General features: G+C 56.7%; 6 protein-coding genes across 6 annotated transcripts; 2 read left to right on the top strand and 4 right to left on the bottom strand.

The window, feature by feature from the left end:
- The first annotated feature begins 3767 nt into the window (after positions 1 to 3767).
- On the top strand, positions 3768 to 5239 carry CDEST_02411 (uncharacterized protein). The gene has a single exon (XM_062918570.1). It carries the CDS (start codon positions 4566 to 4568, stop codon positions 5004 to 5006), a length of 441 nt encoding a protein of 146 aa, XP_062774621.1. The 5' UTR covers positions 3768 to 4565; the 3' UTR covers positions 5007 to 5239.
- A 5556-nt stretch (positions 5240 to 10795) lies between these two features.
- On the bottom strand, positions 10796 to 13286 carry CDEST_02410 (Putative chromatin-remodelling complex, RSC SWI/SNF subunit Rsc7/Swp82; the record flags this gene model as incomplete). Its single annotated transcript, XM_062918569.1, has 4 exons — positions 13079 to 13286; positions 11702 to 12770; positions 11192 to 11642; positions 10796 to 11167 (listed from the first exon to the last, which is right to left on the bottom strand). Exons 1-4 carry the CDS (start codon positions 13137 to 13139, stop codon positions 10796 to 10798), a joined length of 1953 nt encoding a protein of 650 aa, XP_062774620.1. The 5' UTR covers positions 13140 to 13286.
- Positions 13287 to 13372: 86 nt separating this feature from the next.
- On the bottom strand, positions 13373 to 15533 carry CDEST_02409 (Putative transcription factor TFIIB, Zinc finger, TFIIB-type, Cyclin-like domain-containing protein). Its single transcript, XM_062918568.1, has one exon. It carries the CDS (start codon positions 15238 to 15240, stop codon positions 14176 to 14178), a length of 1065 nt encoding a protein of 354 aa, XP_062774619.1. The 5' UTR covers positions 15241 to 15533; the 3' UTR covers positions 13373 to 14175.
- A 1053-nt stretch (positions 15534 to 16586) lies between these two features.
- CDEST_02408 (uncharacterized protein) lies at positions 16587 to 17126 on the bottom strand (the record flags this gene model as incomplete). The annotated part of the gene is made up of 1 exon (XM_062918567.1): positions 16587 to 17126. The coding sequence occupies one exon, from the start codon at positions 17124 to 17126 to the stop codon at positions 16587 to 16589; it is 540 nt and encodes a 179-aa protein (XP_062774618.1).
- A 4404-nt stretch (positions 17127 to 21530) lies between these two features.
- CDEST_02407 (Putative citrate transporter-like domain-containing protein) lies at positions 21531 to 24411 on the bottom strand. The gene is made up of 3 exons (XM_062918566.1): positions 24105 to 24411; positions 22079 to 24012; positions 21531 to 21995 (listed from the first exon to the last, which is right to left on the bottom strand). The coding sequence occupies exons 1-3, from the start codon at positions 24178 to 24180 to the stop codon at positions 21651 to 21653; spliced, it is 2355 nt and encodes a 784-aa protein (XP_062774617.1). The 5' UTR covers positions 24181 to 24411; the 3' UTR covers positions 21531 to 21650.
- A 571-nt stretch (positions 24412 to 24982) lies between these two features.
- CDEST_02406 (uncharacterized protein) lies at positions 24983 to 27531 on the top strand. The gene is made up of 5 exons (XM_062918565.1): positions 24983 to 25578; positions 25723 to 25859; positions 25929 to 26075; positions 26140 to 26655; positions 26725 to 27531. The coding sequence occupies exons 1-5, from the start codon at positions 25418 to 25420 to the stop codon at positions 27423 to 27425; spliced, it is 1662 nt and encodes a 553-aa protein (XP_062774616.1). The 5' UTR covers positions 24983 to 25417; the 3' UTR covers positions 27426 to 27531.
- Positions 27532 to 27562: the final 31 nt, after the last annotated feature.

The raw sequence follows: 27562 nt of genomic DNA, 5'->3' as shown, positions 1-27562 counted from the left end.
GGGCAATCTCTTCCTTGATCTCGCGCCCGTTGTGCAGTACTTGGTACCTGCAATCCCGGCTGCAAAGGGCAAGGGACAGTCTGTGTTCGGTGGACTGTGTCCATCATCCGATCTGCTGGGTAATCGCTGCGGTCCAGCCACCAGCGCACCACCACCCAAGGTCGGTCTTTGGCTGCTGTCTTTGACTCTTTCAGCGCCGAAACCCCCATCCAGCGAAGCAGACTCCGGCCGATGACGACGGTATGCACCCTGCAGCACCCACTCATCGTCACCACTGACCACACTGGACGAATACCGAGTCACCAACGCATTGTTTGCCGAGCCCAGTGCCTAACGGATATTGGCCGTGACGACCCTGACGAAGCGCGGGAGGTCTTGTCCACTACATGACTGCTTCACACTTTGCCTCCCTCCCCTTTACGGCTTCGCCTCACTGATGCTGCCTTCTCCGACCCGGCCGGTCTAGAATGGCATGGGATTAACGCGGTTGATTCCACAAGGCCGTGGCCCGTGTTTGGCTTGACCACCTCTCTGGGTCGGCTTTGGAGCATCGCTTCCAGGCTCGATTGTACCAGGTGCTCACTCAACATGCCTACATGTTCGTACGTCAGGCGAGGCCGTCGAGATGCGTTCATGTGCGCTTTCGTACCTAATCTAGACGAGGCAACCTTTTGAGCGCTTGGCCACCCCTGATCGAATTCCTGCCGACAGAATTGTGGCGCGACAATAATTGCCCGAAGAACGGTGCACAATATTCCAGTTCTATTACAATACAGAGCACATATACACGAATGTGCTTTTAGGCTTCTCCTGCCCTTCAAGTAACTCGGACAAATCGATGGGCTTGTCCAGGAGTCAGGACTTCGCGGCTTCACCTAGCCAAACGCGGCATTTTGGCATTTGTTGTTCCCGCAGCTGCGCAGCAAGGCCCAGCAAAAGCTGCAACGGAAATGAAAGTCCATGCATTCTCTCGCCTTGGATGAGATTGCTGCAACACACCACCAGCCTGCTGCCTGCACCAGGAGAAATACCGCACGCTCCACAAGTCGGGACACCGTGCTCTCTACAGTGTTCAACCTTCCCGATGGGAGACCATGTTCTCCTATCGTCACCCCTTGAGGGTGGTGGTGTTGTCCGGCAAGGGTTCGCTGGCCAAGGTACGACTGGTTCATCCAGGGACAAAAAATTCCAGGCTCCCAACAACCAGGCCAGGCGTAGACAGGCTCCTACACTGCACTGTTCACACGCAAAGCAAAACTTTGACAGGCTTTTGCCATGGCGATCTCGCGGTTCGCGGCTCGCCTCCGGCAGTGAGTGAGATATGGTTTCCATCCGCCAGACTGCCAGTCTGCTACAGCACACGGCACCTCAAACGCCGAGAGCGAGACCGCCCAATCGTATTATCAGGTGTGCCTTATGGATCGTGTTCGGGTCATTCAATCTATCGACGAATCACCGGCCTGTCTGTCTCACCACGCTCATTGGCTGCTCGATCATGACAGTCTTCCGCTTTAAGGTTCCTGAGGCCGTTAAGATTCCAACCTGCTCTGCCAGCTGTACAGTAATCTGGAGAAACGCGGAGTTGTGCCGCGCTTTCGAAGGACCAAACCAGCCCGGTCACGTAACAGGGGTGGCAAAAGGCTGGAGCATCCGTGCCACCGTATGCACCACAGCGCTGCCGGGAGCCAGAGCATTCATGATTTGGTTCGCTACAGTACCATGGTAGATGTTGCTGATCCAATCGGCCAACTCGTCCTTTGCTCGCATGGCAATCACGTGCCGTTCTGAACGTCACCGCTCGCTCACCAGTGGTCTCGGGACCCGCGTCGGGACATGGCATCGGTCTGCAAGGACCGGCGCGAGCTTCTCACCACTAGGGCGAGGCATTGAGGCACCTGGATTGAAATAAGAAATCTCCCCAAAATGTTGCCAGCGGTTGCCGTTGGCGACACTGTCAACCGGATATTGAGAGCGTGTGGCTGTATACCTGCTGTGTACAGAAATCAAATGCTTGCCCTCTGATTGGGCGGCTTCGTGCTCTCGAGAGTCTACAGGAGTCTACAAGCCGCCGCTCAATCTTCCTTCCAAGTCCCCAAGACCTTGTCGGCCTGGCGGTCTGCATAACCGAACCTGCGCCGCAACGCAACGTTAACCACGGACTCCCAGTCTGGTGCAGAGTCTCGCGTGCAAAACGGTATAATCATTGTATCAGAACTGATGAAGAACCAAACACCCTCCCAGCCTACCAGCCGCAGTACCTACAATACTCCAACACGGACGGTGAGAACGTTGGCCCTCTCCCCCAGATTAAACGACCAATTGTCAGTCAGATGGGACAGTCCATCTCAGCCTGCCCGAGCCTGGTCAAAACCAAGCCTGCATACCGAGAAACTCGACACATGGGCGAGTCAGGGCGAAATTGTTTGAAAAAGCAAAATGTTGGAGGTGAACACAAGTCGGTATAACATTCCCCTCGTCCTTGGTGACCAATCATATTGCGTCGATCCCAAGAGACACAACAGATACGCAGCCAGTTGACTCGCTTGAACACGACTGCACCCCCTGGGCGTGCCCCCGGCATCATGGTCACAAACTACAGTACAGAGTACAGCACAGTGCATCCCCTGTTGTTCTTACCCGACGACACGTCAGGCCCCCTGGAACAGTGTCTCTGCCCTCGTGTTGAACAGACACACGCGTGGTCCGTGGTCCACAACAACCCCTGGAGGGTTTCTGGCGCAGAACATCAAAAGGCCCCATCAGCTTGCAGGAGGTGACACATTGGGAGATTCTCAGGTGCAGCCACCTGACGGAGATATTTCAACACCAGGGAGCCGGGCTGACGATCTGCGCCTTCCCTTCTGAGTCCGTCAGGCAAGGCTGGTTGAGTCAATAAGCCGACGGAGCCTGGCGGCCTGGGTTCGAAAACCGCATGATGGAAAAACAGGGTTGAAGGAGGCTCGCGGTGTTCCGTTCAATCCAGAGGCATAGGCAGGCACGGCTGCACCGAACAAAGGAAACCCGACGCGGGTCCACCATCGACATGCCGTGCCAACAACAACCGGGCAGGCAGGCAGGCTTCTTGAGTCTTGAGTCTTCTTGAGTCTTGGGTCTTGGGTCTCGGGTCTCAGTGGTCTGTTTCTATGAATATGTCCGGGCTCTCGACTGCGCCATCAACTGGCTACAACGCTATGGGGAACACACTAAGGGGTTTGGACCCTGAAGACGAAGTCTCGCGAGGATTGACAGCTTGCTTGAGACCTCAACCGCCTTGGACTCGGAGAAAGGCTTACGCTTGATGGTCCAGGTGCCAGAACGGATGGCAGCTCATTTCCCATACGGGTGATTTGCCAGCAAAACCAAAGACCAGAGACCAAGTAGCTACATACGGCTAACCTTTGGCATGCGGTCTTTCAGGCCAAGCACCTGGGATCTCCCATACACGACGATAGAGAGAGAGCGAGAGAGTGAGAGACAAAACCGCGAAGACCTTCGAGATTTTTCGAGACCCACCCAGGTAGAGAACAAGCCACGGCCCACGATGTCATGCTCTCAAGGCTAGGTACGATGTAGAGGTCCTTGTGTGCCCGTACAACTTCCAAGGGTCCAACTCCACCGACCATCTTTAGCGGTGGCAGGGCACTGCCCATGGTATGGGTCATGAGCCGTCAGCCCTCAAGGGCAAGGGCCCCGTCAAGTGGATGCTGGACTTGGGCCAGGCCGAAAACTATCGGTTGAATCGGTCGAGTTTGTTGGCAATTTCGGGACTCTTTCCCAGATCTTGTCCTTGTCTTTTCCGCTTTATTTGTCTCTTCATTCCCTTACGACTCCTCCCCCCTCCAGCAGCAGCCAAAGGGCAGGGTATCGTGAATCGGATTACCTGCAGACTGGGCCGTTGGGCACCTTCACCGCAACTAACATTTGAGGGGAAACGCGGGCGGGATATGGCGAGAGCTCCAATCCGATCTGACGCCCTTTGTGGCCAGTGACCCATCTCAATACTCTGCCACGTCCAGTGCTACGTCAAGTGCCACCGCCAGTGGACGGGAGTTCCTGATCCATGTGTAGTGATGCTGCTGCATTGGACCGCAGTTGCCGACGACCCTGCAACCCCCCGCCCCCCTCCCCGATGCTCGATATTGCCGGAGACTCGAGATCTTGGTCAGGTTTAATGTGTAAACTAAATCCGGCTGCTCGTATCAGGGACTCCAGGGCCGGGAAGGGCTCCATGGCATCGTACCCAAGCTTCTCTGCTATCAAATTGGTAGCTGGAAACGAATTTTGTTCTCAAGGACTCGACCCCCCCCCCCCAAAAGCCCGAGGCCATGGGGAATTTTCTGGTATCGGTGGGCTAATGGCGGTTTCAACTCGTCATGATTGACGAGCGATCTTCTCACGGCTAAACCTTTCTGGAGGATGATCAACTTGACCGACGCCGAGGAAAGGCCAGCCGTCCCGCCACGAGTTGCTTGTCGGACATCGATGGAAGCCGGCGGACACTCCATCCATCCTCATCCTCCAATGGCGACAATGGCCCGCGTTCTCAACCTCCGGCCACTCTTGAGATGGCCTGGGCTCTGCTCGGCCAAAGGGCGGGCAGTCCATCGTCGTCAGTTGTTCGCGGCCATCGCGCTAGTAAATGTACATGGGCTACTGGCCTGGTCACGTCTTGTGCGCCATCACCCTCCTCCCAGGCGCCCAGCAAACGCACGCACACGAGCGGGCAGCCCTGGTGTACCTACATGATTCGACGGTTAGGCTACCAAGGCCGTGGCATGTACAGGATGCATACGACGTGCAGCCACCTCACCCATTCGACGCCGACAGTTCCGCGTCACCAGCAGCCCAATGCAGCTATTCTCGGGGGGAGGACTCACGAGGACCCCCCCCTATTTGGCGGGGTCCCTTATGTTCTGTTGTCCCTGAACGTCAAGAGTGTCAGAGCAATATCACAAGCAGGCAGGCAGACAGATTGGAGAGATGCCGTTCGGCAGGTTGCTGTTTAAGAATCCCACGCTCACGACGAGCGGCATAAGGGTCTGCCGTCGGCCTTGTTGTCGTGGCTAGCACACCAGTAGACGGCTGACAAGCTCAAGACTGACCGACTAACTGACTGACTGATTGGATATCATGGCAGGCGTCAGCCGCGGCGTGCTCTGTACAAGCATCTAGCCTTTAGATGCGATCGACCGTTGCCCAACGTGCGCGGTGGTTGTGTCGTGGTATAGCAACGCTCCGCAGGGAGTCAAACAGAAACCGGTCACAGCTTGACCGACTGTCGAGACGAAATCACTTGCGCCCTTTTTGTCCCTCGCATTTCCCCGCAGACGAAACGTCAAACAATGGGACTTTGGGCGCCATGCTGGATGCCGGATGCTGCCTTGCCCCTTTTCCAACCTCTCCTATCTCTCCCGCCGCAGAACACAACAGCCCTTGGCGTGGGGAGAGTCACATATTCACGACGAAACTGCTTAGAAATCGCCCATGTCCCGGGCAAGCTTCGCAGCCGTTCAGTGGCCGGGCCTCTGGGACAGATGGGGGCGGCGGACGTAGTAGTGCATTGTTGCTGTAGCCGAGCGGGTTTTGGTAGGAGAGCGCGAAAAAAAAAAATGCCGCGCTTCTTTGGAACAACCGGCGAACGTGCTGCAGTCCACCCGTATGCAGACCGGCGACGGCGCGTGGGCGCCTCAGGGTAGGTGAGGCGAGGAGGGGAAGAAGGTGACAGAATTATCCAAACAGACATCACCCAAGACCTCCTCAGGAGGAGGAGTCTCATACGGGGTCTCTCGTTCCACACTACACACCCCCAGTCGGAACGGGCGAAACGTTGGGCAGAAGTCATCACCACTCATCCACCCTGCCACTAGCAGTTGCAAGTTGGTTAGATGTTGGTGTAACCCTCTTGACGTAGTCTTGTTCGCCACAGCTCAGCCCATGACCCCCCTCCCCCATCGCCTCCCCCGATCCGCAGTCAACGGATTTCCCCCCCCCCCCCCCCCCCTCTCCCCTGTCCCCCACACAAGACAGGGCAGGGCGAGCCGCGATGGAAACGGCCTGCACGTAACTGAGGGTCAGGCTTCAGCCAAGGCTTCCAGAGCCAGGCGGCGAGAGGCTAGGCGTTGGATCTAATGAATGTGTGTTCGGATACCACATCGTATATGTCTCTTCCAATGAGTGACCACCCTTTAGGTTCTAGGGGTTGATTCTGCTAAGGTTTCGCCTGTGACCACCGCCGACTTTGCTAACAAAAGCGGACATCAGTCGTTAAGCCAGCCCCCCCCCCCCCCCCCCCCCCTCTCCTCCTTGGAATCAGGATGAGAACGACGACTGACCCCCCCTACCTTGGAGCCGCCACTGAAGCCTGGCCCCATCGCCCTTGCCCTGGGTGAAGGGTGAAGGTCGGCCTCGTGCCCTCAACGCCTCTCGCCTCAGTGCTCCCCGACAGGGACACGCGTTGGCTAGAGTGCTTGCAGTAGTGCACTATTCTGGTGGGAGAATGCGGCAGTGATGGGCAGAATGGCAGAGACGCCAGAGGCTTGGAGTAGGCTCGCGATCCTACTCCAACCCGGACGGAAGAAACCAACAGTGCTGCCTGCGTCATGGACTCCCGCGTTCGAGCGTTTAGCCACCATTGTCCAGTGTGTTTGTGTGTATCTGTCTGTCTTCCGGCGTCCGCCGCCTATGTGTGCAGTGGGATGGATCAATGGCTTCCTGCTGTCTACCGGTCTCTCTCTCGCTCTCTCACTCACACTCTCACTCACACACCTTTCCCTATGAATTCAGCATAGCACCATCCAGCCCTTGCGATCCTTTGAGGGGGATTCGCCCCCTCCCCAGCGCAATGACTCTATCCGAACAAGGCTACGAGCTGCCATGTACCGGATGGTGGTCCGACTGACGACCTCGCTTGTCGCAACCACTGCGGGCATCACGCATCATCCATCGTTCATCGCCCATCGGCGCGGTCCATCCGCCGGGGAGGACAGCCACATGGTCCGGCCGGGGGGCCACGCCTCACGCCATACACAAACCAGCCACGCACAAGACACAACACCGCCAGCAGCAAGCACCATCCGCTCCCGTTAAGAACTCGGCGATGCGGTCAACAGCCGAGACTGCCGGTTGGTGATGACACATGCATCGTCAACTTTGGCCTGTTGCTGGTACCTAGAATAGGTAACGACCACGCAAGCGGTGAGCCAAGGGGAAAGAAGAGGGACATGTTTCGCTGCGTGACACCTAGACATATGTCTCGACCACAAGCACTCCACTACGTCCATCCTTTGGCGTTTCGTCCATCTTTTCTCTGGCCACCCTTTTTTTTCCTTTCTTCTTGTCTTCTTCTGTTCTTCCCTCTCTTCTTGGCAAGAGTCTTTACTCCTCTCCTCCCTCTCTCCCTCTGATGTCTCGGGAATCGTAAATAAGGCAGCGTCGTTTGCTGCCCTGCCCTGGCCTTGCCCTGCGCCAGCGCGCGCGCCGCTGCGTCCTTCAGCTAACGGGCCAGTCAGCAGCAGCAAGGGCGCGTGATCTTTTGCGCTCGCTCACTGCATTCGCCCATAGCTGGCGCACACCCACCCACAAACTGGCTCACTCTCACGCTCGCTCACGCCCGCCGCTGGGTGGGTAACGGGCTGAGGACGGAGCTGGGCTTGGGTGGGGGGTGGTGCTGTGCCGTGCCGTGCCGTGCTGCGATGGTGCTTAGCTGAGTTGTGAGAAGGAGTGGTGTATGTGCTGGCGCCCTGTCTGGCTGGAGAAAGCAAGTGGTGGTGCTTGGGTCCGGAGGCGCGGGCGTTGGCGCGGACGCGGGCGTGGACGAGGCCAAAGGTCGTGGATTGTGGCTGCTGAGTTCCCCCGTCCCGTCCCATCCCATCCCATCCCATCCCATTCATCCATCCATCCATCCCCCGTGTCCGATAACATGTCGTGTCCGTCCGTCATGCTTTGGGTGAGGTCGGACTGCCAATTGGGAGGGTGACTAAGCCTGTGCTTCGGCACGACGCTCGTCTCTCGTCTCTTTTGGTATGTGTGTAAGCGTGTGTGTGTGTGTGTGTAACTGTTGTAAGTGAAGGCGCCTGATGCTGCTTCGGACACGGGCAAGCGTCCGGCTGCCTGCAATGTTTTATCTGTCATGGAAAGAAGAAAAATTAGATGAAGCCTCTCCCTCTTTGTGATGGTGCAGTACGATACTAGAGCACATATAGTGAGAGACGACTAATTGACTCTTTGGCTGGGTATATCCGACTTACCTTGGGAGTGTCGTGCCAATGCGTCAGCCATCTTGCGATGGCTGCAGTGTACGCACGACACCCGCTGCACGAAGCGTGCATGCTTAGAATACCTATGCAGAAAGAGAGATACCAGGAGAGGGAGGAGGACAGCAATTTGTTCCCCATCATGGCATTTCCCATCGCCCAGAGCCAGCCCGCGGGGTCCATTGCCCTTTCCTATGGCGCTTTGCTGCTCCTTGCTGGGCGCCGATGCGAGAGGGGGCCCGCGTCTACTTCGATGCAACGGGGGTCCGTGGCGGCGTCTATTCCGGGAAGTCATCCGAGGACCCACCGCCGCCGCCGCCGCCGCCGCCGCTTGGCCATCCCCGAGGCTCCTACTTCGAGGTATGCGTCGAGCGCAAACCCCCCACCCCCGTGCTTTCTGCGGCCCGGCACGGGCTCCGCGTTCATGAGGAGCTACAAGCTTTGCGGTCCATCACCTGCCTCTCTTTTCGTGTCTGCGCGTCTGCGCGTCTGTGTCCCCACTTCCCTCCCACTTCCCTCCCCCCTCCGGACGGATCGGGGCGCTAGAGCGGGTGTCGGATCGGTGCTCTGACGGCGCGGTCCTCCTGGTCCGTGGCAGGACGGCTCGAGTCGTTGCTAGGACGCTCTGGAACGCTGTGGAGGAAGACGCGGATATCGGACGGAGGGTATCGTGGGCGGGAAATTGCTTGGTGTGATCTGGGTGAGAGGGGACGATGCCTGGTGGGTTGTGCATGGCGGCATCGGGCGTGCTGCCGCGCGTGTGATAGCTCTTGGATGGACGAATCGTCTCCCTATTGGAGGTCGTGTGACGACTGTCTGTCTGATAGTTAGAGTGTCTGGGCATGACGTGGTAGAGACGGTAGGGGCTGAGAGCGAGTGGGTAGTTGTATCGTTTTTCTAGTTGAAAGGACAACTCTGCTATGCTTCATATGCGTTATCTATAATTGTAGCAATCCAACTCTTCATGGTTTCTCTCCGTCATTCCTTGAGTTCGACAATGACGTACAGAGAAACGCACGAGGATGTAAACTTCCTCCTGATAGTCATGAGGCCTTGCTGTAGCGCGGCGGCGACTATGCTGCCTGTGCTATTTATTCATTTCTCGTAAGTGTAGCTGGAAAACGTTCTCTGTTGCTATCGTTTTTCTTGATTTGCCAGTTTACAGCCCACAAGAAAGTGCTAAATAAGTGAACAAGTACGCCTTTTCTCTTCAATACGCATTTATTGTAATACAAGGGGTAAGGCTGTAATTCAAGTGTGATATAGCAAACTCCCAGCCTCGCCCATCAGTCAGCCTGGTGAGACGGACGTGGAACTCACGGACGAGGCAACGTCTGCTACCTGTTGTGCAACCTTGACACAGTGATGTAGGCGGTAACGAGGCTGCTGAGGCATGTCTCAATACCATCGCCAGATACGACCTCTGTCTGGCATTGACTTTCACACAATCTGTGAACAGAGGCCTGGAAGGTTGACTAGGCTCAGGTACTTCGGCATCAACAGTCTCTGACGATGTGGGAGAAGCATCGCTCGCCGCTGGCTTATGGGGTCTGTCCTGGCTGTAAGATCCAACTTTGTTCTCTGTATATTTACAGATACACATGTGTTTCCGTCTAGTTTATCTTCGCAACCAGAGTAGAATCACTCTGCGTTTCAAGCCGCCCTCCAGTCCAACAGGTCCCTCACAGGCCCCGTTTGGCAATATGTACGAGAATCAATAAGAGTATCATGGCATCAGTAGATTCGGTGGGCCGTGTTTCCCTCCTACGCTGGGCGAGGATGTCGAACTCAACTCCCGCCGCCCGCGAGGAGGGACTGGGCCATGTCTGGATATCCCGTGACGGTGACATTCAACGTGAGGCTTGTCGGCGAAGAGACGCCGGGCATACAGCAACAACATCCCCAAGAGTTATTCATCATTTCGTCATCGGTTGACCCCCCCACTGCTTTGTTATGTCCTTCGAGACGCCACGCAGAAGCCCCGACGAGACCCCATCCGAGACGGATGAGGCCTGTCGGTTTGATCTACTCAGTGTCCACCCGTTTGGGATTTAAAAAAAAAAACCCAGAATGGATCTCGAAAGCTCCTCCGGCATAGACGCTGGACCCTTTCAGTCTTCGCCAACTAGCTTGCTCTCGATAAGAAACAGCAGTCACCAACTACATGAGCGATTGTTACCACAAGCAGAAGAAAAGGGGGCAAAAGCTGGCGGGCAGCTCCTTGTCAAAGCCATTCGTGAATCGTGTTAATCCTACATACACAGCTAATACACCACGCCTTGTGCCCACCTAAGCCATCACCCCGCGCCCCATGACAGGAGGATCTCTGAGGCGGTGAGTAATATTAACACTGGCAACCATTTTGGGATTCTTGCTGCCGATTGCTCCCAGTCAACGTTGTGACCAATTCACATCCGAAACGCCGGGCCAACAATGAAAAGATGAAGACGAAAAAAAATCACCCCAAAAAAAACCCCAGGACCTGTCCATCCCGCCCCCTACCTCCCCGAGAGAAACTCGTCAATACAAGACTTGACAGCCACCTACGGACAACCCAGAATCACGGTGTTGCCGTAGAACTCGGGCCGGACAACGATCCCGTCCTCCTGGCAAAACACCGCCCGAGGCATATCAGGATTCGCCATCTTCGCTAGTCCACCGACGTCCGTCCCAAATTTCCCCTGAGAAGATTCTTGTCTGGTATTTCTTCCCTGAGGCGGCTCCGTCTTGAGCGTCATGGTCGAAGGGTCCTCGGGCTTGACGCTGAACGCCTCGTAAAACTCGGGTGTGAGGTCCACGCCGTGCCCGCACTCGCGAATGTTGCGGCCGCAAAAGTTGCAGCCGCGGGAGGTGAACGCCGACTCGAAGCGGCAGTTGGAGGTGCCTTTCCAGCCGTGCCGCTTGGTAAGCTCTTCCTAAGAATGTCGGCCCTGCGGCACAACAGACTTGTCGATGATTAGCCTGCCTCGCGCCATCTTGTCCTTCTCGTCGCCGAAGCGCGACTCAAATTCCCGCTGGTCGGCCTGGTGCCTCTCGAGCGACTCGCGACACTCGGACGGCAACATGGACTTGATGTCTTCGCCGATGGCCAGGATGCCGTTGAACGGCTTCAAAAAGTCGGGAACCTCGGCCGGCCGGCGTCCGGCAGACTGGACGCCCACGCGCGGCGTCTCGTAAACGATGTCTACAACGTTGAAGTTGCGCTGGACTGCCGATGGGACAGTCGGAAAGGCGCTGTTGGGTTCGCTGACGGTGCCAGGAGTAACGGCCTCGACCCTTGCGCGCGTTGGTTGCATGTTGACCGGTTGCTGCATCATGTTTGTGTGGATATCGTAGGCGCCATGGCGCAGCGTCGCCATACGGATGGCGTTGATGCGGCTGTTGAACTCGCTGGACCTCTGTTAGAATGTGATCTCGTGTGTGTCTCGCTTGCGTACACGGATACTTACCTAGCGGCACGGGCGTGCTCCAGCTGCCAATTGGTATCGTTCACGTTGACACGCTTCTTCTTGACCTCAGTCAAACCAGCAAGAGGGTCTGACGTGGCCGGCGCTTGGTTGGTGTGGTACACAGCACTGGCGCCGAACCACGCAACGTACTGGTTGGTGTTGTACGGCTGGCTGGGGTCGAAGACGTCCGAGGGGTCCGCGATGTCTCCCTCAGCAACACCAGACGCGCGCATGTCGGCAACGCGGTAGTCGTCGATGATAGTCCGGCCGCCAACGATGATCCTCGCGCCGAACTCGACAAAGACGGAGCGCGCCGTGACGATTCCTATGGCACGGCCCTTGTACGAGTGGGGAATGATATTCCGCTCGATCATGTCCATCTTTTCTTCGTCGCTCACGATGATCTTGTAGAGCTTCGGGTGCTTGTTGAAGAAGAGGTAGCTGTCGCGGAAACCAACGCATCGCGCAGGCTCCGTCGACAACATGTACTGGCGTTCAGAGCGATCCTTGACGGTGAACGTTCTGCAACGGTACTGGCGGCCCCCCTGCAGGTTGCCGAGCTTGTCGACCTTTGTCTCGCCTTCGGGGTCCTCGGGCAGGACACACTCGTCGTCGACGATGTCGACTTCGGTACCCTCCTTGTCGATGACCTGCTTGAGCTTCGGAGGCGCCTGACCGGGGGCCGGTCGGCGGCCGCCTCGACCGCGCCATCCACCACGACCTCTCCTTCGCGGAGTATCGGCTTCGGAAGCGGGCACGGTAATCATGTTGTCCCAGCCGGGAGGCTTGTTCTTGGGGGGGCGGCCGAGTCGCTTCCTACGGATAACGGGCTCGGTGGGAGGAGTCGGTTCTTTGGCCGACGGTTCGGAGTCTTCAGCCTCTTCGTTCGCAGGCTCTTCTTCTTCTTCTTCACCATCCTCTTCGCCACCTTCTTCCTCACCCGATTCGTTAGGCTTCTCTTCTTCGTCATCTTCTTCTTCGGGCTGCGCCTCGTGCTCGGGCTCGGATTCGACAGCTTCGGCGACGGGCTCTTCGTCATCGATGCCTTCGAAAACTCTGGGAGTGCTCTCTAGAGAATAAATCCAGTTAGTTAAGCAATCGCTTCGTTGTTTCCCTTGCAAGGATTGTTGCGATACAAGATGTCCTCGCTCGAGGGTGGGTTGTCAAAGGAGGGGTACAGGGAGAGAGAGGATGCCGGAGCTTGAACGATGCTCTGCGCTTGCAATTCAAAAAACAAAAAAAGAGAAGAATTTCACACGCCAGATGACTGTCCGTTTAAGCAGGAATTGTAGCGAGCACCCCAATCAACATCCTCCAAGGCTTCTTCAGGGCGCGACAAGAAAAGGAACAAACGTCAAGGGAAAAGCTTGTACGTACGGAGCGCAGCAGAGGCGCGCTTAGCGGCAGCCCTGCCCGACCGAGAACGACGTCCAGACATGGTGGGTCGAGAGGGGGGATTGGGGGAGCTTTGCGATCAATGGTGATGCTGCAGCGCGGCTTCGTTGGTGCAGTTGGTTGGGATCGCGCGGGTGGTGCAAGGCTGAATGTCGAATGGCACTTTGACTGGTCGGGTTGACATGGAGTCGCGACGCGAAGGACAAGCAAGGCTCGGTGGGTCCCCTCCATGGGTGGGCAGGAAAAAGATAATTGGGGTCTTAGACCCTACTCCCCAGTTGTGATTGGCTAAAGAATACAGTGTGCTTTCAGACGGGTTCTGCTACAATGCACACTGTACATTCATCCTATTGATGCCTTCAATCTGTAACTCAGTTGCTGAAGAATCACCTTCACACTCGTCGTCAAACTCATCTTCAGACTGGCTTTCGCATTCAATCATTACCTTCTTCACTTCATCAAATAACATGCACAGGAGCATGCTGTGCTATTGCAAAGAAAGAGGGCTTGTAATTCTTTCGTCTATCTCTGTAGTTTGCTCGGTGCAAGCCAGCCCAAAAGCCATCTGTGTGAGAGTATTATGCGAATTAAGCCGCCCCAGTCCCCAGCAGTTCCCAAATCCATATTCTCGCAGAGCGAGCGAGCAAGCAAGCAAGCAAGCAAATTCTGTCTGTCTGTTGGTCTGTCTGTCCGTCCGGGAATACGTCCGTGACCGACCTCTTAGCTCTAATCTTCCAAGAGCTGCGAGAGTGCGCCGTTCCAGGCGACTAGAAACGATCCGGACCAAGAGCAAGACGGTGATAAATGGGCAAAGGGAAACCACCCCTAAAACGCCCAAAAGAAACAAATGGCATGTGGCAATCGCCATTGCCTATCAAGCATTGCAGCCGGCTGCATGTGGGCCGATCCGTGTTTGCCATCACCAAGCAGTCGCCCTACGTCAACCGAGCAGCCAACGGTGTGTGTCCCTGAGCCGAGATAGACCGAGCTCATGCCTCGTCCTTAATGTTGATCTCTTCCTGAACATGGAGATGAGGGCAACGCGAGTCGAGGCATTTGTGAGGACAACCGGATACCTTCTAGTTAATCGGAAGGCCGTCGATCGCCTTCTGGTCAGCACCCCACTCCTTCTCGATCAGCCTGTCGCGGGCCTGATACAAGAACCGATAGGCCGTCTTGATGGTGCCGTCGCTGACACCGGCTACGGAGGCGATCTCTTTGGAAGTTCTCACCTCCTTCATGAGATGAGACGCCATGTAGATACAGGCGGCCGCCACCGACAGCGGCGAGCGTCCAGCCAACTCCGAGACGCTCGACGTCTTCCGCGCAAGCGCTCGCGACACGTTCTCGATCTTTTGCGCATTACGGAAGTTGAGGTTCGAACAGAAGCGGGTACAGAGGTCCTCGGCGCTCGTCGACGCACTGGCCTTGTAGCCGTCCAGGTTAGACAGGGAACCCGCACCACGTGGGTTCTCCTCCTTGATCTTCTGCAAAAAGGACTCGAGCTGCTTGAATACTCTGCCAATCTCCTTCTTGGATACGTGCGTGACCTGGAAGATCTCCCGGAAGGTACGACCAACACCCGTCTGACGGCAGGCGATGAAGATGCAGCCTGCGATGACAGCCTCCTGAGGCTTGCCCTTCATGAAGTTGTGATCGTACGTGAGCTTGAAGATGTGCTTGGCGGCGTCCGAGACGTTCTTGCCAAGGTTGATACTGTCGCAGAAGGCGCCAATCTCCTTGTAGGCCTGCATGAGAGACTTGCTAGCCTTGTCGTTCTGCGACTTGTTCTGCAGCCGGGCAAGCTGCTTCGAGTCTCTGCCGTCGCCAAAGGCGATGGTCGTCTCGAGTTGAGAGCCGTTGAGCAAGGGGTTGACGGCGTCACCGACACGAGAAGGGTCGTCGTTGCCCTGGTCGTCGTTGGCAAAGGTACGCCATTCGGAGCGAGTGTCGATAATGCGCTCACCGACGACAAGGCCGCAGGAGCCGCAGACCATATCGCCCGAGGAGAACTCCTCAACCAGGTGAGGCGGGTACTCCTTGCAGTCGGGACACATGACTACCATGTTGAGGTCGTCCCTAAATCCCTCGGGATTTCCATTCTCGTCCGTTGCGGCACCGTTGGGGCCGAGCATCTTGGGCATGTACGGCTTGGCAGTGTAGATGTTGTTGGCTTCGTCAAAGACTTTGCGGCGACGCTTGAGTTCTTTTCTTCTTCGCCGGAGTTCCTTGCGCTTATTGACAACAGCCTTGTGGGTCGTCGGGTCTTCTTTCGCGGGGTTCTTGGTTTGTGTCCAGAGCAGATCGGTAGCAAGCTGAACAAAGAGCGGCGAATGCAGCTTGGCGGTGTTAGGGCAACCGGCTACTTCGTCCAAGAATCAAGAGAGAGATAGAGAGGGACCGTCCCAAAGAACGATGCCAAGTGGTGCTTCGCAACCAAGGTGGGCTCTCAATCCCGCGCCGGGCAGTAGGCGGAGATGGATAAATATAGATAGAGGGTCCTCAGGCGGCAGATTGCTTTACTCTTGATGAACGGCGGAAAACTCGTTCAGTGGGAGATGGCGAAGGCGCTTGAAGAATTCCCTAACTAAGCAGAGAAAATGAGGTGAGCCATGATATCCTGACCCGTGGCAGGAGCTGTCCTCTCTCACCAATAAAGCGAACCTTTTGACGAAAGACGCGAAAGTCGAAGATGTGAAGAGAGAGAGAGGGGAAACGCGAAGGAAGAGGAGGCTCTGTTTGCCAGCCGACCGATATTCTACCAGTGAAGGCGTCCGAGAGTGGCGAACAAAGACCTTGCGTGCCAGGGTGCGGAGCAGTCGGCTCGAAGGGTTCGTGTGCGGCAGTCGCAAGATTGTCTCCGAAAAAGTCGATCGACGGATTTTTCGAGGTTCGTTGCGGCGAAAGCAGACGATTTCTTCGTGAAGGCGAGCGAGTGACGAGTGATGAGTGACGTGGAGAGAGATGAGTTGCAGAGGGGAAAGCGCCCAGCCTGCGTTTCGGAGATGGATGAGGACTTTGACCTTCTGGGTGACGTTAGGCAGGCGGTCAGCATTCACTGCCCAGTGGAAGGCACTAGGCACCTTGGAATCACCAAACCCAAGGTAGGTAGGTGCGGTGCTTACCCACCCCAGGGGGCAAGGTACCTACTATGTAGAGACCCAGAGGCTTGAGATGACTCAGCAAATCGGAGCCGAAGTTCGGCACTTCCGGACCCTGACCAGGCTTTTCCACCTCGGTGAACCAAATCACTGTACGGATAATTGTTTCCTCAACTCACATCCCATTCTCCCATCTTACTGAATCATGAAACTACATCAGTGGGTTGAATATAAGTGCAGCATTGGGTATCAATACAAATGAAAAAATGTAAAGAAGGTACATGAATTCGTCATAGGGCACTCCAGCCAACCCCCCCCTCCCCCCCTCTCGTTTGCCAAGTCCCGTTCAGTTCGCTCATTATCATATCTCATAACGCCACCCTCGGTCTTCACGACAGGTATGATGGTCGCGGTCGCGAAACCTTGGCCATGGCAGCCACGTCCGGAGGCGGCGGTACGGGTTTCCTCACGAGCGGCGTCCGGCTCGGCGACGGCGTTCTCGGGTGCGGGGCCAGCGGGACCTCGACCTCGACGCCGGGATGGGGCTCGACGTAGGGGTGGTGATCCCGCGCGGACGAAGCCGACGAGGACGTCTCCGACCCGGACCTGGTCCGCACCATCCACTCCTCGGACAGCTGGCGCCCGAGCCGGTGTTTTTCTTCGTGTTCTTGGTGGTGGTGGTGCTGCTGCTGCAGCCTCGAGACGACGTCAAAGTCCTCGCAACTGTTCTGCCTCGAGGGCTCGCGGCTGGCGAGCGACTTTCGGATCATGATGCTGCGCTGCATCTCCTCCTCCTCGAGGCGCTCGATGCTGCTGAGCTTGCGGCGGCGAGCAAACTCCTTGCGCGTGAGGTAGGGGTCCCGCCGGCACGCCTCGCGGAACTGGGCGTTCTTCTTGCGGTCGAAGACGTAGAACAGGGCTACCGACATGATGGCTGTCACGCAGAACACGATGATGACGATGAGGATTGTGGTGGTGTTGGTGGTGGCCGACGGGGTAGTGGTCCGTGGTGGGCCGCCAAGGTCGGTGGATGTGTCTGTTGGTGTTGGTGTAAGTGATGATGTCTGTGACTGTGATGACTGTGATGATGATGATGATGTTGTTGTTGTTGTCGTTGTCGTGAGTACCTCCGTCGCTGCTGCTGGGGATGCCGATGCTTCTCGTCCGACCCTCTCGAGGCTGGCAGGTGCCATGTCTCCGTGGTGGTATTTATGTTGACGTTTGTGTACGGCCTCGAGGATATTTGTTTGTTTGTTGACAGCGGACTAGAACAAAGTTCCTAATTCGCCCGCAAACCTTGACGCCCGGCCCTATTCTTCGGGGCCGTAGCTGAAGGAGCTGAAGGCCCCAGGAGAAGAAGGGTAAAAAGAGAAGGAAGGCGGATCGTGAAGAGCCTGAGAGCTGGTGCCGTTATAGTCTGCGTAGCGTGTGTGCCGGCGCCGGTCTCCTCTTGGTGCTAGCGGACGGGTGAGGTGGTGGGAGGGGGGCGGGAAGAGGTCAAGACGTGACCACGTGTTGGCGTTCTGATTCTTTTCTCGGCCTTTGAGCTAAGGAGAGAGTCGATGACGCGCGAAAACAATGTTGTACGATTCAAGATTCAAGATCCCGTCTGTGTGTGTGTGTGTGTTTGTGTGTGAATGCACGAGACGGAGATTGGAGGATGATGAGGGGTGAGAGGTACCCTTTATTTCATGATCCGGCCCCCATTCGAGAGTAGCCATCTTCAAGAGCAGAGCTTCACTTACAGCTTCCGATCCAAACATGGGTTACTCTTGGCGTAGGCATCCGCTGTAAGGCAGATCGGGCGAGTGTCTCTCTGCACCGCAGTATGTAGTATGTATGCAGCAGAGCCCCTGGAAATAGAGTTCCCACACAGCAAGAAGAACGCATCGTTGCCTTTGGGGGGGAGTGTGCATATCGAAGAACGAACAGGCGTGGGGGAGGAAACGGAAAAGAAAGGGAGAAAAAAAAAGAAGGAAGGGCACGTTTTTGCAAAGTGGCCGTGGGCGGCACTGGTGCTGCGGCGCACACATTGTTCGTTCGCGGGACTTGTTCCACACGGCCGTCCGAGGTGGCTATTATTGGCTGCGCATCCCCATCGGCAACCATGTGCCCCCGAAGCGCAGGGAGACACCAGTGTGGGATGGAGTTTTGGTGTTGATGGCCAGACGAGAGAGTCTCTAGTTTGATGTCCTCCGGGTTATGCCTCGCTTCTCTTCTCGGCTTTCCTGTTGGATCTGCCGAGGAACCAGGGAAAGGCTGTGTTTGCCTGTCTGTCTTGGACTCGGTTCCGCGGCCGTGTTGCAGCCAGACAGCTACGAAAAGAGAAGAAAGCAGTCTCTCCACAAGCGCCCCCCCCCCCCCCCAACATTAGAATCTTGGACTCATCCACTCCCTCGTTCGTCCGCCCGTCCGACCGACCGTCCCATGCGTTTCTTCAACTAGAGCTAGTCTAGAGCCTCCAACCGAGTCTGGCCCATTTCTGTTGTCTTCCAACAGACCAACACCAGCTCCCCCCTCCTCTCTTCTCAGCAAAAGACCCGCTCGAGAGGCGAAGCTGAGGCCCTGGTGGCTGCGATGCGGCCCCCAGTGGGTGTTAGTGATGAAGGGGGGGGGGGAGGGGCGAGACCTCCGTGTCTGTGTGCTGATGGAAGATGAAGGAAGGAAAGGTCGCATTGGCGGGCGACGAGTTGATGGCGATCTCGTCGGACGACAAAGAAAGAAAACCAGCCCTCAACATGCCATCTTTTTTTTGGCACTATTTGCGCCGTTTGAATCTGGACCCAACACACCCCCATCTCCCCTGCGACGTTTGGAACGGCTTCGTGACAAAGGAAACTAGGCGAACAATGATGCGGAATATGGCGCCGGTGATCCGTTGCCCCTCTCTGTCGATAACGGGTTGCAAAGAACAATGAGAATGTAATACGGACGAGGCAAACGGCTCCATTGATCACCCTCCTTCGGCCCCTTTCTTAGGGGGGGGACGGGCACCTGTTCCCTTGAGAAACCTTATCCAATCTTTTCAGTCTTCCCGCCATGCGCATTGGTCTGCTCCTCCACCTCGTTCCCTCCCAGTGCGCCGCTTCAATGCCTGCAGTGTCTACTTCTCCCGGGCGGTTCTCCTGCGTGTGCCCTGTGAGGCCCCGGCGGAGGGAGCCCCGAAACCGAAGAGGGGCAATATTGCAGTGACGCCCCCCCCCCCCCCGGTCATTGATGATGGGTGTTCAAACGTGCGTAGTGTACAGTGAGTGACTGTGCGCTGCGCAAGCACAGCAGGGAAGCTGGCCTGGCGCGACGACGAGGCCGACGAGACGCTGGGAGAAGAGAGAGAAAGCAAGAAGTTGAGGATGGCATATCCACAACTCTTCTTTGTTGCCTTGCGCTACCACCCCCCCAGATAGGATGGATGTTGGACCCCAAACGGGATGAGACGGGATGGAGGGGGACTCCCGCCTGCACCGGATGAGAACCAGTTGATCGACACGCGAACGAACCATGCCCCGCCCGATCGTCGCCGGTATTGCTGACCAGTGTGTGAATGTGTGAGATGTGTGAGTGTGCGAGACAGAGGGAGAAAGGGAAAGGGAGGATCATGAGCTGCCCCCCCTCCCCCCCAACGAAGCCGTTCAAGACAGATGGGCATGAATAAGACGGCACTTGTCAACCCTTTCTTTTCTTCATCTTCATGTTTCTCGTCTTATTTTTGGTGTCCGCTTCTGACTAGCGTTTCCATTTGGTCTCGAGGTCAGTTGCGAAGGATCCTGCGCCGAGCCGGGAGGATTTTGGGGGAAACAAGACGGCGCCTAAAAACTCCACCATTCACTCGCTCACTACTAACCCACTCGCTCATTCACTCACCTCACTTACACACTGATCGTCCTCGCTCAACTCATTCACTACTTACCACTCATTGTTTACTCGCTTGCTTGCTAGACCATGTGCCTTTCCTCGTCCAGAGACACCTGGAAATCCCTGGGCCCCTGGAAAGAAAGACGTCCGTAAATGCCTCGAGCTCTGGAGGGGGGAAACAGCGTTCACCAGGCACCAGCATTGCAGTTCCGAGCGTGTCGTCGTCTCATGGCATGGTGCAACTCGGCCCTGCGGAGCGTTCCTGAGGCACAGGCAGGAGAGTCAAAGTCATCTCGTCTCGCCGCCTCTCTGATGTTTTTACCTTCGAACCCGCATTGCATCGTCCCGGATCGCTCCCCCCTTCCACCTTAGGCCCCCTCCCGAATGGTCCCTTGCACCTCGTTTGGGAAACAAGAAGCAATTCGGGAGAAACACTCCCCCCCCCCTTCATCCCGGCCGTCCATCCGTCAGACAATCACGATAGTCAAGACAATCATCAAGACATGCCGCATGCAGTCAGCGCAATGTCGTGCTGACACACGCTGATCGTCCCGTCTCCCGTCCTTTCGTCCAACAGATGAACCCCCTCCCTCTGTTCATCCTTCACCCCGCATAATTGTAATGGGGGAGGGGCCGCGAGCCAGGCTTACTCACACGAACTCACCCTCGGCGACTTGTAATATAGCCGTCCGGAAATGGATCACTAGGTACCGCAGGCACGAAACATTACCCCCTCCTGGCTCACGGCGACGGCACATCGCGGCTGTGTGCGTTCACAAATGTAACCAAGGAAGAACACAATACCACCACCACAGCCCAGCCAGGCACTTCCCCCGCGCCCTCCTCCTACCCAACCCCAATGATGCAATAAATGTCGCCGTCTCACTGGAGGAGCCGCCCCGTTGAACTTCCAAGAGGCCTTCCTTTTCCTGGCGGCCCCTGTGGCATGCAAACGGGGGCAGTCGAAGGACTTGGCGTGCGCGCCGTGCCGCTGACGCACCGCGGCAGAGAAATACAGAGAGAAATACAGAGAGACAGAGAGAGAGAGAGGAGAGATCTGCGTGCGCAGTTCGAGCTCAGCCACGGCCGGGCGGCTGCGCGCCATCTTTGGACCCTGTTCCCGCTCGCATGTCGCCTTACACACGCGCATACAACCTCTCCCCGCTCTTCCTGCCGCAGTCTGCTGTAGTGTGTGGATGTGTGTGGATGTGTGGGGAGAGAGAGAGAGAGAGAGAGAGAGAGAGAGAAAGGAAAAGTCTTCATGAGGCGCAAGGAGTGATGAGAAGCGTTGGTGGTGGGGTTCTCGTCACCCATATTCAGCGCTTGTTAGCCCCCGAAGCTCCTCCGCTCCAGCGCTCTCTACAGGCCCCCCCCCCGCGTGGGGGTTCAGCGAGAGCTCAGTAATCGTCAGCCCTCGGATGCGGGAGTTACCATTCGAACAGACTGAACTCATCCGAACTTACATCACACATGCCATCTAAGAATAGAACAGATGACGTTGAAACTCTATTGAACAACCCTGGCTCTAAGCGATGTATCCAACCCATCGCCTGCGTATGGACTGACTGAGCCAGCCGCCCCTAGACGCCCGCCCGCCAGCCTCACAAGTGATACGGCGCGTCTTTTCTTATGATATATATCTCCCCCACAAGAACGGTACAGCCGACGATCATGGCGATCGTGATGATGGGCACATTTTCCCTCGCAAACTCCATCCTCCGGATGTGGATGTGCTTCCGCTCGAGGATGTCGCGCCACAGTAGGCCCGCCAGCGACGCGCTGAAGGCGGTGCTGAACGCGCCGTAGTTGACCCCCAGCGCCATGCTGTACACCGTGCCCCAGAATGTCCGGTCGCTGATGGCCACGCCGTTCTCCCGGTGGATCTGCTGCCACGCCTGTATCACACGGGACAGGAGGATGGTGGTGCCGATGTTGGTGCCCGCGAACTAGATGGTTGTCAAGGTCAGTCAGCATTCCGTCGTGTCCCCACGACTCGGGCCGGGTACAAGGGGGGTTTTGGCTGTCTTACATTGCAAAGTATCACGGACAGGAAGCCCATGCCGCCTATGGCGCCGATGGTGCCCGTCTTCTCGACCCAGTGGTCCCACCCGTACGCAAATACCGGAACCCAACCCTTGGTAACCAGCGCCTGTACCAAGACAAACATGGCGAAAGCGAAGGGTACAAGCGCGAACGGGAGATGCGAGATCACTGCCATGACGGTAGGGAACGTCATCTGCATCCAGCGATGCCCTTCGCGGTAACGCGACAGAAGCGTCGACCGCGGCTGCGTGAGGTCTCTGTGTGATCCCTTGTGACCGCGCGAGCGACCCTCATCGAGGTCCTCGCCGCGCTTCTCGTCATCCGTTAGTCCCGTAGACGATGATGCCAGCACTCCCTGCGGCGAGGGGTCCGAGACTGCGGGGAGCGACATCTCGTGGCATGCTTCGCGCGCGCTGGTGGTGGTGGTCGTGGAGGGTTTCCCGCCGTCCAACTGTGCTGCGTCCGTCACCGTCGTCGACGTCGACGAGGCCAGCTGCGGGCTGGGTTCGGTAGTGTCGGTGCCGCTGCCCTCCGAGACCTGGTCCGCTGGGGTAAGGGTGACGACAGGCGGGCCGCTCGAATTGGGCATCTCCATGCTTAAATCGCGGCAGACGGGCGATGCTTCGTCGTCTGTGACTCGGACCTTTCCTGTGTCGTTGGTGTGCTTTGCGGAATCGACATGGATTCGCGGCCAGTGCTGCGACGGCAAGGCAGACGTCATCGTCGCCATTTCCGTATCCGACTGCCTTCTCCCCCCATCGCCGTGCTCAAGGTCGAGATGCCCAGCTCTGGGCCTGTCTCCTTCGTCGCGGGCCCCTCTTGCAATCGCCCGCGTCTCATCCCGACGCAGCCATCCGAACCCAAGGTCCCAGCAGAGCATGATAAAGGCGGCCGGTAACGTCACCCAAAAGACCTGGAAGTGCTCGTCGTTCTTGGTCTTGACGCTGGCGGCGTTGATGGCCAGTACGGTGACGAGCGTGGCCGACATGACGACGGCGCCAAAGGCGGCGCCGCCCTTATCGAGCCAGGGGTTCATGATCTCTTCAATGAGCTGCTCCGTATTATCCTGCGTGATGCTCTCCTCTCTCGCGCTACCCTTGGCGCTCGGGATGTTGGGGTTGACGGGTTTTGATTTCGTCTGATTCGGTGCCTCGCGCATCTTGATGGAGTAGGGGATGAGCCCTTCGTTGGCGAAGACGACGTACAGCAGGAAGGGAAACAGGATAATGGCCGTGATGACGACAGGGACGACCATGTTGGCCGTGTACTCGATGAACTTGATCTGGAAGGCGCCGGCCAGGACGAGGTTGGTAGGGTTGGAGGAGACGAGGATGGCGGACGAGATGTTGGCGATGGCAAACTGTGTGAAGATCCAGGCCTTTGGATGCTTGATGTTGGTTGAGACCCTAGTCATGTAGGCGAGGAAGGCGGTGCCGGAGAGGATGATAGGGTCGTTGCCGATGAAGCTCCCGAGGCAGAAGAAGAATGCGTACAGGTAGAAGAACAGCCTGTGGCCGACTTCTCCTCCCCACTGGAGCACCTTTAAAGCCAGGTAGCGAATGAGGCCCGAAGCGTCGATCGAGATGGCAATGTATGCCAAGGTGATGAAGAAGATCATGATATCGATGGGGAAGATGCCGTTTTCTCCGATGGTGCCGTCATGGACTTCTTTCCTGCCGATGGCCAGGATGGCGAGGAGGAACAGGTCGGCGATCAAGGGCGCCGTGACCGAGTTCACGGGGAACTGGAGCGGCACAAAGCGCCTTCTCCTAGGGATCTGATCACCATCCTGAGGCGCATCGTGATAGTCCTTTTCCCTCGGAGGGATGATTCTCAGCGCGCTCAGACTGTCCAAGGTCTTGTGAACAGCCCACACGGGAACGGGCAATGGGACCTTGAAGGGGAACAGCACGGCAACGTCTGCAGGACGATAACAAGAACGACGACAACGGTTAGAAAAAAATCAGTCTTTATCAGGCCTTGCGACTCGAAACATGGGGGGCGAGACGTACTTGCGAGGAAGAAGACGATGAGTGTGACGATGGATCTCCACTCCTTGATCTGGCTGGTCTCGGTACTTATATCCATCGCAAGCGGTTGAAATCACAGTTGGCCCATTCAACCGCCGTGTCGAGCCGCGTCGGCGCGGTGGTGGTATGGTGAAGGGCCGACAGCGAGGGTTCGTGGTGTTTCGTGCGCGACAATATTTCCTCCTCGGCGATAAACGCAAGGATCTTCTTTTTTTTTCTTCTTCCGGCGCATGGGGGAGCGAGGATGGAGTGCGGGGCAAGGGTCAGCAAGCATTCCCTTCAGATCGAATCCCCCAGAGACCAAGTTAAGGACTACTTTCGCCCTAGCTAGATATTAAATAAAGTACCCGGTTATCACGGCAGGTATCACCGAGCTCCGGACCGAATACAGGGTCATCGACATGCTAGACGCCTCTGATTGGTACAAGATCCACTAACCGTTCACGCTACCTAATGGCTGCGTCGCTGCATCGAGTGTGAGTCGTGGACGACTTACAGCTTGCATGACCAGAAAACCAAACGTCGCTGGCTAACTAGCCCGTTTCTCTGCTGTTCCTACAACTGGGGCGCCCCTCCGCTGATGCATGTCAGACTGGTGCTGAGACTTCCAGCATACCCTCGACCAATGCTTACATGGACTAAGCTCTCACAGCCTTCTCGAGCTCATCCCCCCTCGGTCTCTGACTGGTGTCGCAAACAGGCTGGGCTGTTTGCGGTAGGGAATCGCCCAACGGAAGAGGTCATTTCTTACGTCAGACGGCCACGCCCGGCATCGATAACTACACTACCAGGTATACCTGTTCCGCATCGGCTGTCGTCTATTTGCCCATCATGTTGCGCCTCTGCCGTCAAGGGGCGAACCGTTTAAGGCAAATGTAAAAAACGGTTCGCTCAGGCTACGAGCTCCATCCTTCTCCCTCTCCCCGCCACTTGCGTCGCATCACGCGACCACTTTCCCAGTCTGGCTCTTGTTCATGGCGAACAGCAAGGCATGACGGGAAGAATATCCACCCCTTTACCATACTTCTAGGATATGTGTGTGTGCCATGAGGAGGTGATTTGTTCCCACGATACTTTTGGAGTTTGCTGAGAGGCGAGAACCGGTTTCTCTTTCATTGATTCATCCCTTTCACCATCCCGTTGGTTGACCAATTTCACCACCACCACCACCCATTGCGGAGATAGAGTCCCTCAACCTTTTGACGTTCTACCAAGAAAACGGATACCCGTCCGACCAGTGGAAAAAGGCTGGCGTGGTCCGGCTCCGAAGGTAGACTGACAACCGGGCGAGGCTTATGGCACCTCTCTCTCTGACCTCGCTTTTGCACGCCATCGCCAGCCGAGAAGCCTCTGCCGCCAACCAGCCTTCGTCTTGTGCGGGCTCCAGCGGGCCCTGCATCGAAGTCATCTGTTCGTGGCCTTTGTCGGGACAGTATGGTCTTGGCCAGAGAGTCCTGTAAGTCGATGTCACCCGAGCCCGTACCAGTTTCTCCACACATGCGACTCTTATGGAGCTCTTTCTCCTGCTAGTGCCCGGCCCCGATAATCAAGCTTTCTCTTAGGGCTGCAACTGACATGGGCATGTGTTTGATCCAATTAGTTATTATGCACTCGTGGCGACGTGCGTCCTCGCAAGGAAGGCCGAATGGATCAGAAACGTTGGCCTCGCAGCCGCTTTGATTCTGCCTGCCGTGGCGGCTGTGCATGGAATAGTCCTGGCGGCCTTGCACGTTGACGGTTCGTCTAACTGTTTGCCGGATCTTCTGCTGCGTTCTCAACTGACGTTTTGTATGTGCGTCTATGCAGGTGCCATCGATCTCGACGTCTATGGAGCGCTGCAGTATTGCTCGATAGGCATCCTGGCTGGCCCTGTGACGGTCAAGCTATCCACGACCTATTCAAATGAGCGAGGTCGCAACATCATTTTCTTGTGGACAGGGCTGATCCTGGCTGGTAAGCGACGGCATACCTACCCACGATACGCAACGTGTTACTGATCTGATGCCCCCCTCTCAAGGTCTCTTGAGTCTTGCCGTCGAATTTTACCGTGCCAAATCGACACCATGCTTCTTCGACAATGCCGGCAATCCGATATCGCAGGACCCGGGCCGTTTCCCCTACAGTGAAGCTTTGTGCGGTCTCACGTGTTCGCAGGAGAATGGCCCGTCGTCTCTTCTGAGAACCAAGGCCGCCAGCGAAATCTTTGTCGTGCCGGTACCCACTAAGCTCCCGCTCGGGAATTCCATGTTCCTCGCGGCCGCCGAGTGCGTGCCCGCCATCCTCTCCCTGGTGTCGATGTGGGTCAAGATCACGAACCCGGATGTCGAGAATGGGCGCGAGAACGAGCCGATTCCGGGCGCCAACGGGGCGACGTTCGGCAACATGAAGAACGTCAATGCCAGCATCAGGGGTTTCCTCAACGCCGTGGAGATACCCGTGTTTGCTGGCGCAGTCGTAGCCATCCTTATTATTGGGGAGATAAACTTCTCCAGTCCCCAAATGGACTACCATACGGAGCCCATGGGTAGCATTGGTATGACCGTGTTCTTCCCATAAGCTCGCACTTTCCGAGGACGAAGCTGACACATGAGTCCATTGATAGGCCAATGGGGCACTATCCTCGCAACTGGAATGGCGGCATTTGGCTCGTTGTACATCTATCTCGCGGGAGTGTTCATGGCAGACCAAAACGACGCGCCCCAAGAAGAAGCGAGGCGATCGGCCCACCTGACGCAAAAACGATCCAACGAACCGCACGTCGAGATGGAGGACTACCCAATCCGCCCGGGGCAGCACGGCGACCCCCTCGCCAGAGCAACGTCTGACGGCACCGAGTCCGACCGGGACCAGGGCTACAGACGCACAATCTCCGACGCTCTCATAAAGGTCAACAGGTTCTTCGGCAACAAGGTACAGCCGTCGCTGCAACCGGACAACTTTGGTAATGGCGTGTGGCCCCAGATACCGGGGGAGATGGGACGCAACAGCCGGGTCACCGTGACGATGGACCAGTTCAGCATGCGCAACTTTCGACTATCCACGAGCCGAGACTCGCATGAGTCTTACTCGGGCAGTGAGGGTGGTTCGGTGACACCGACTGCTGGGTCGCCTACGTCAAGGGAGGGGTCCGTCGTAAGGGGGTCGTCGAGACAAGAACGGACGGCCAGAAGATATACAGAACCGTCTGGATCCCGCCCTTTCGCACAGACTGAGAGTATGGCGTCGTCGCCTACGGAACCAGCCAGGGTACAGAGGAAGACGCGGAGTGCGACGCTGGAGGTGCCGACTTTGCGCCGCTCCTGAGAGATGCACGCTTCCAAGTAATAGAGTCACGGGAATGGATACACTATCTCTATCGTGTGACTGCTTTCAACCCGGTAGACGACGGCTAAGGACAAGATTGATATATGAGTTACAAGTATGGATAAAAGTCGGCGCTT

Source organism: Colletotrichum destructivum, chromosome 2 (genome assembly GCF_034447905.1).
Source record: "Colletotrichum destructivum chromosome 2, complete sequence".
NCBI classification, from domain to species: domain Eukaryota; kingdom Fungi; phylum Ascomycota; class Sordariomycetes; order Glomerellales; family Glomerellaceae; genus Colletotrichum; species Colletotrichum destructivum.
This window is presented reverse-complemented; position numbering and strand designations above follow the sequence as displayed.

Coding starts and splice junctions, on each gene's coding strand:
- CDEST_02411 (XM_062918570.1), top strand. CDS start 4,566: ATGGCCTGGGCTCTGCTCGGCCAAAGGGCGGGCAGTCCATCGTCGTCA.
- CDEST_02409 (XM_062918568.1), bottom strand. CDS start 15,240: ATGCCCAAGATGCTCGGCCCCAACGGTGCCGCAACGGACGAGAATGGA.
- CDEST_02407 (XM_062918566.1), bottom strand. CDS start 24,180: ATGGATATAAGTACCGAGACCAGCCAGATCAAGGAGTGGAGATCCATC. Junction 24,013..24,104: donor CATCGTCTTCTTCCTCGCAA/GTACGTCTCGCC, acceptor ATCGTCCTGCAG/ACGTTGCCGTGCTGTTCCCC. Junction 21,996..22,078: donor TGTCCGTGATACTTTGCAAT/GTAAGACAGCCA, acceptor ACAACCATCTAG/TTCGCGGGCACCAACATCGG.
- CDEST_02406 (XM_062918565.1), top strand. CDS start 25,418: ATGGCACCTCTCTCTCTGACCTCGCTTTTGCACGCCATCGCCAGCCGA. Junction 25,860..25,928: donor GGCGGCCTTGCACGTTGACG/GTTCGTCTAACT, acceptor GCGTCTATGCAG/GTGCCATCGATCTCGACGTC. Junction 26,656..26,724: donor GGAGCCCATGGGTAGCATTG/GTATGACCGTGT, acceptor GTCCATTGATAG/GCCAATGGGGCACTATCCTC.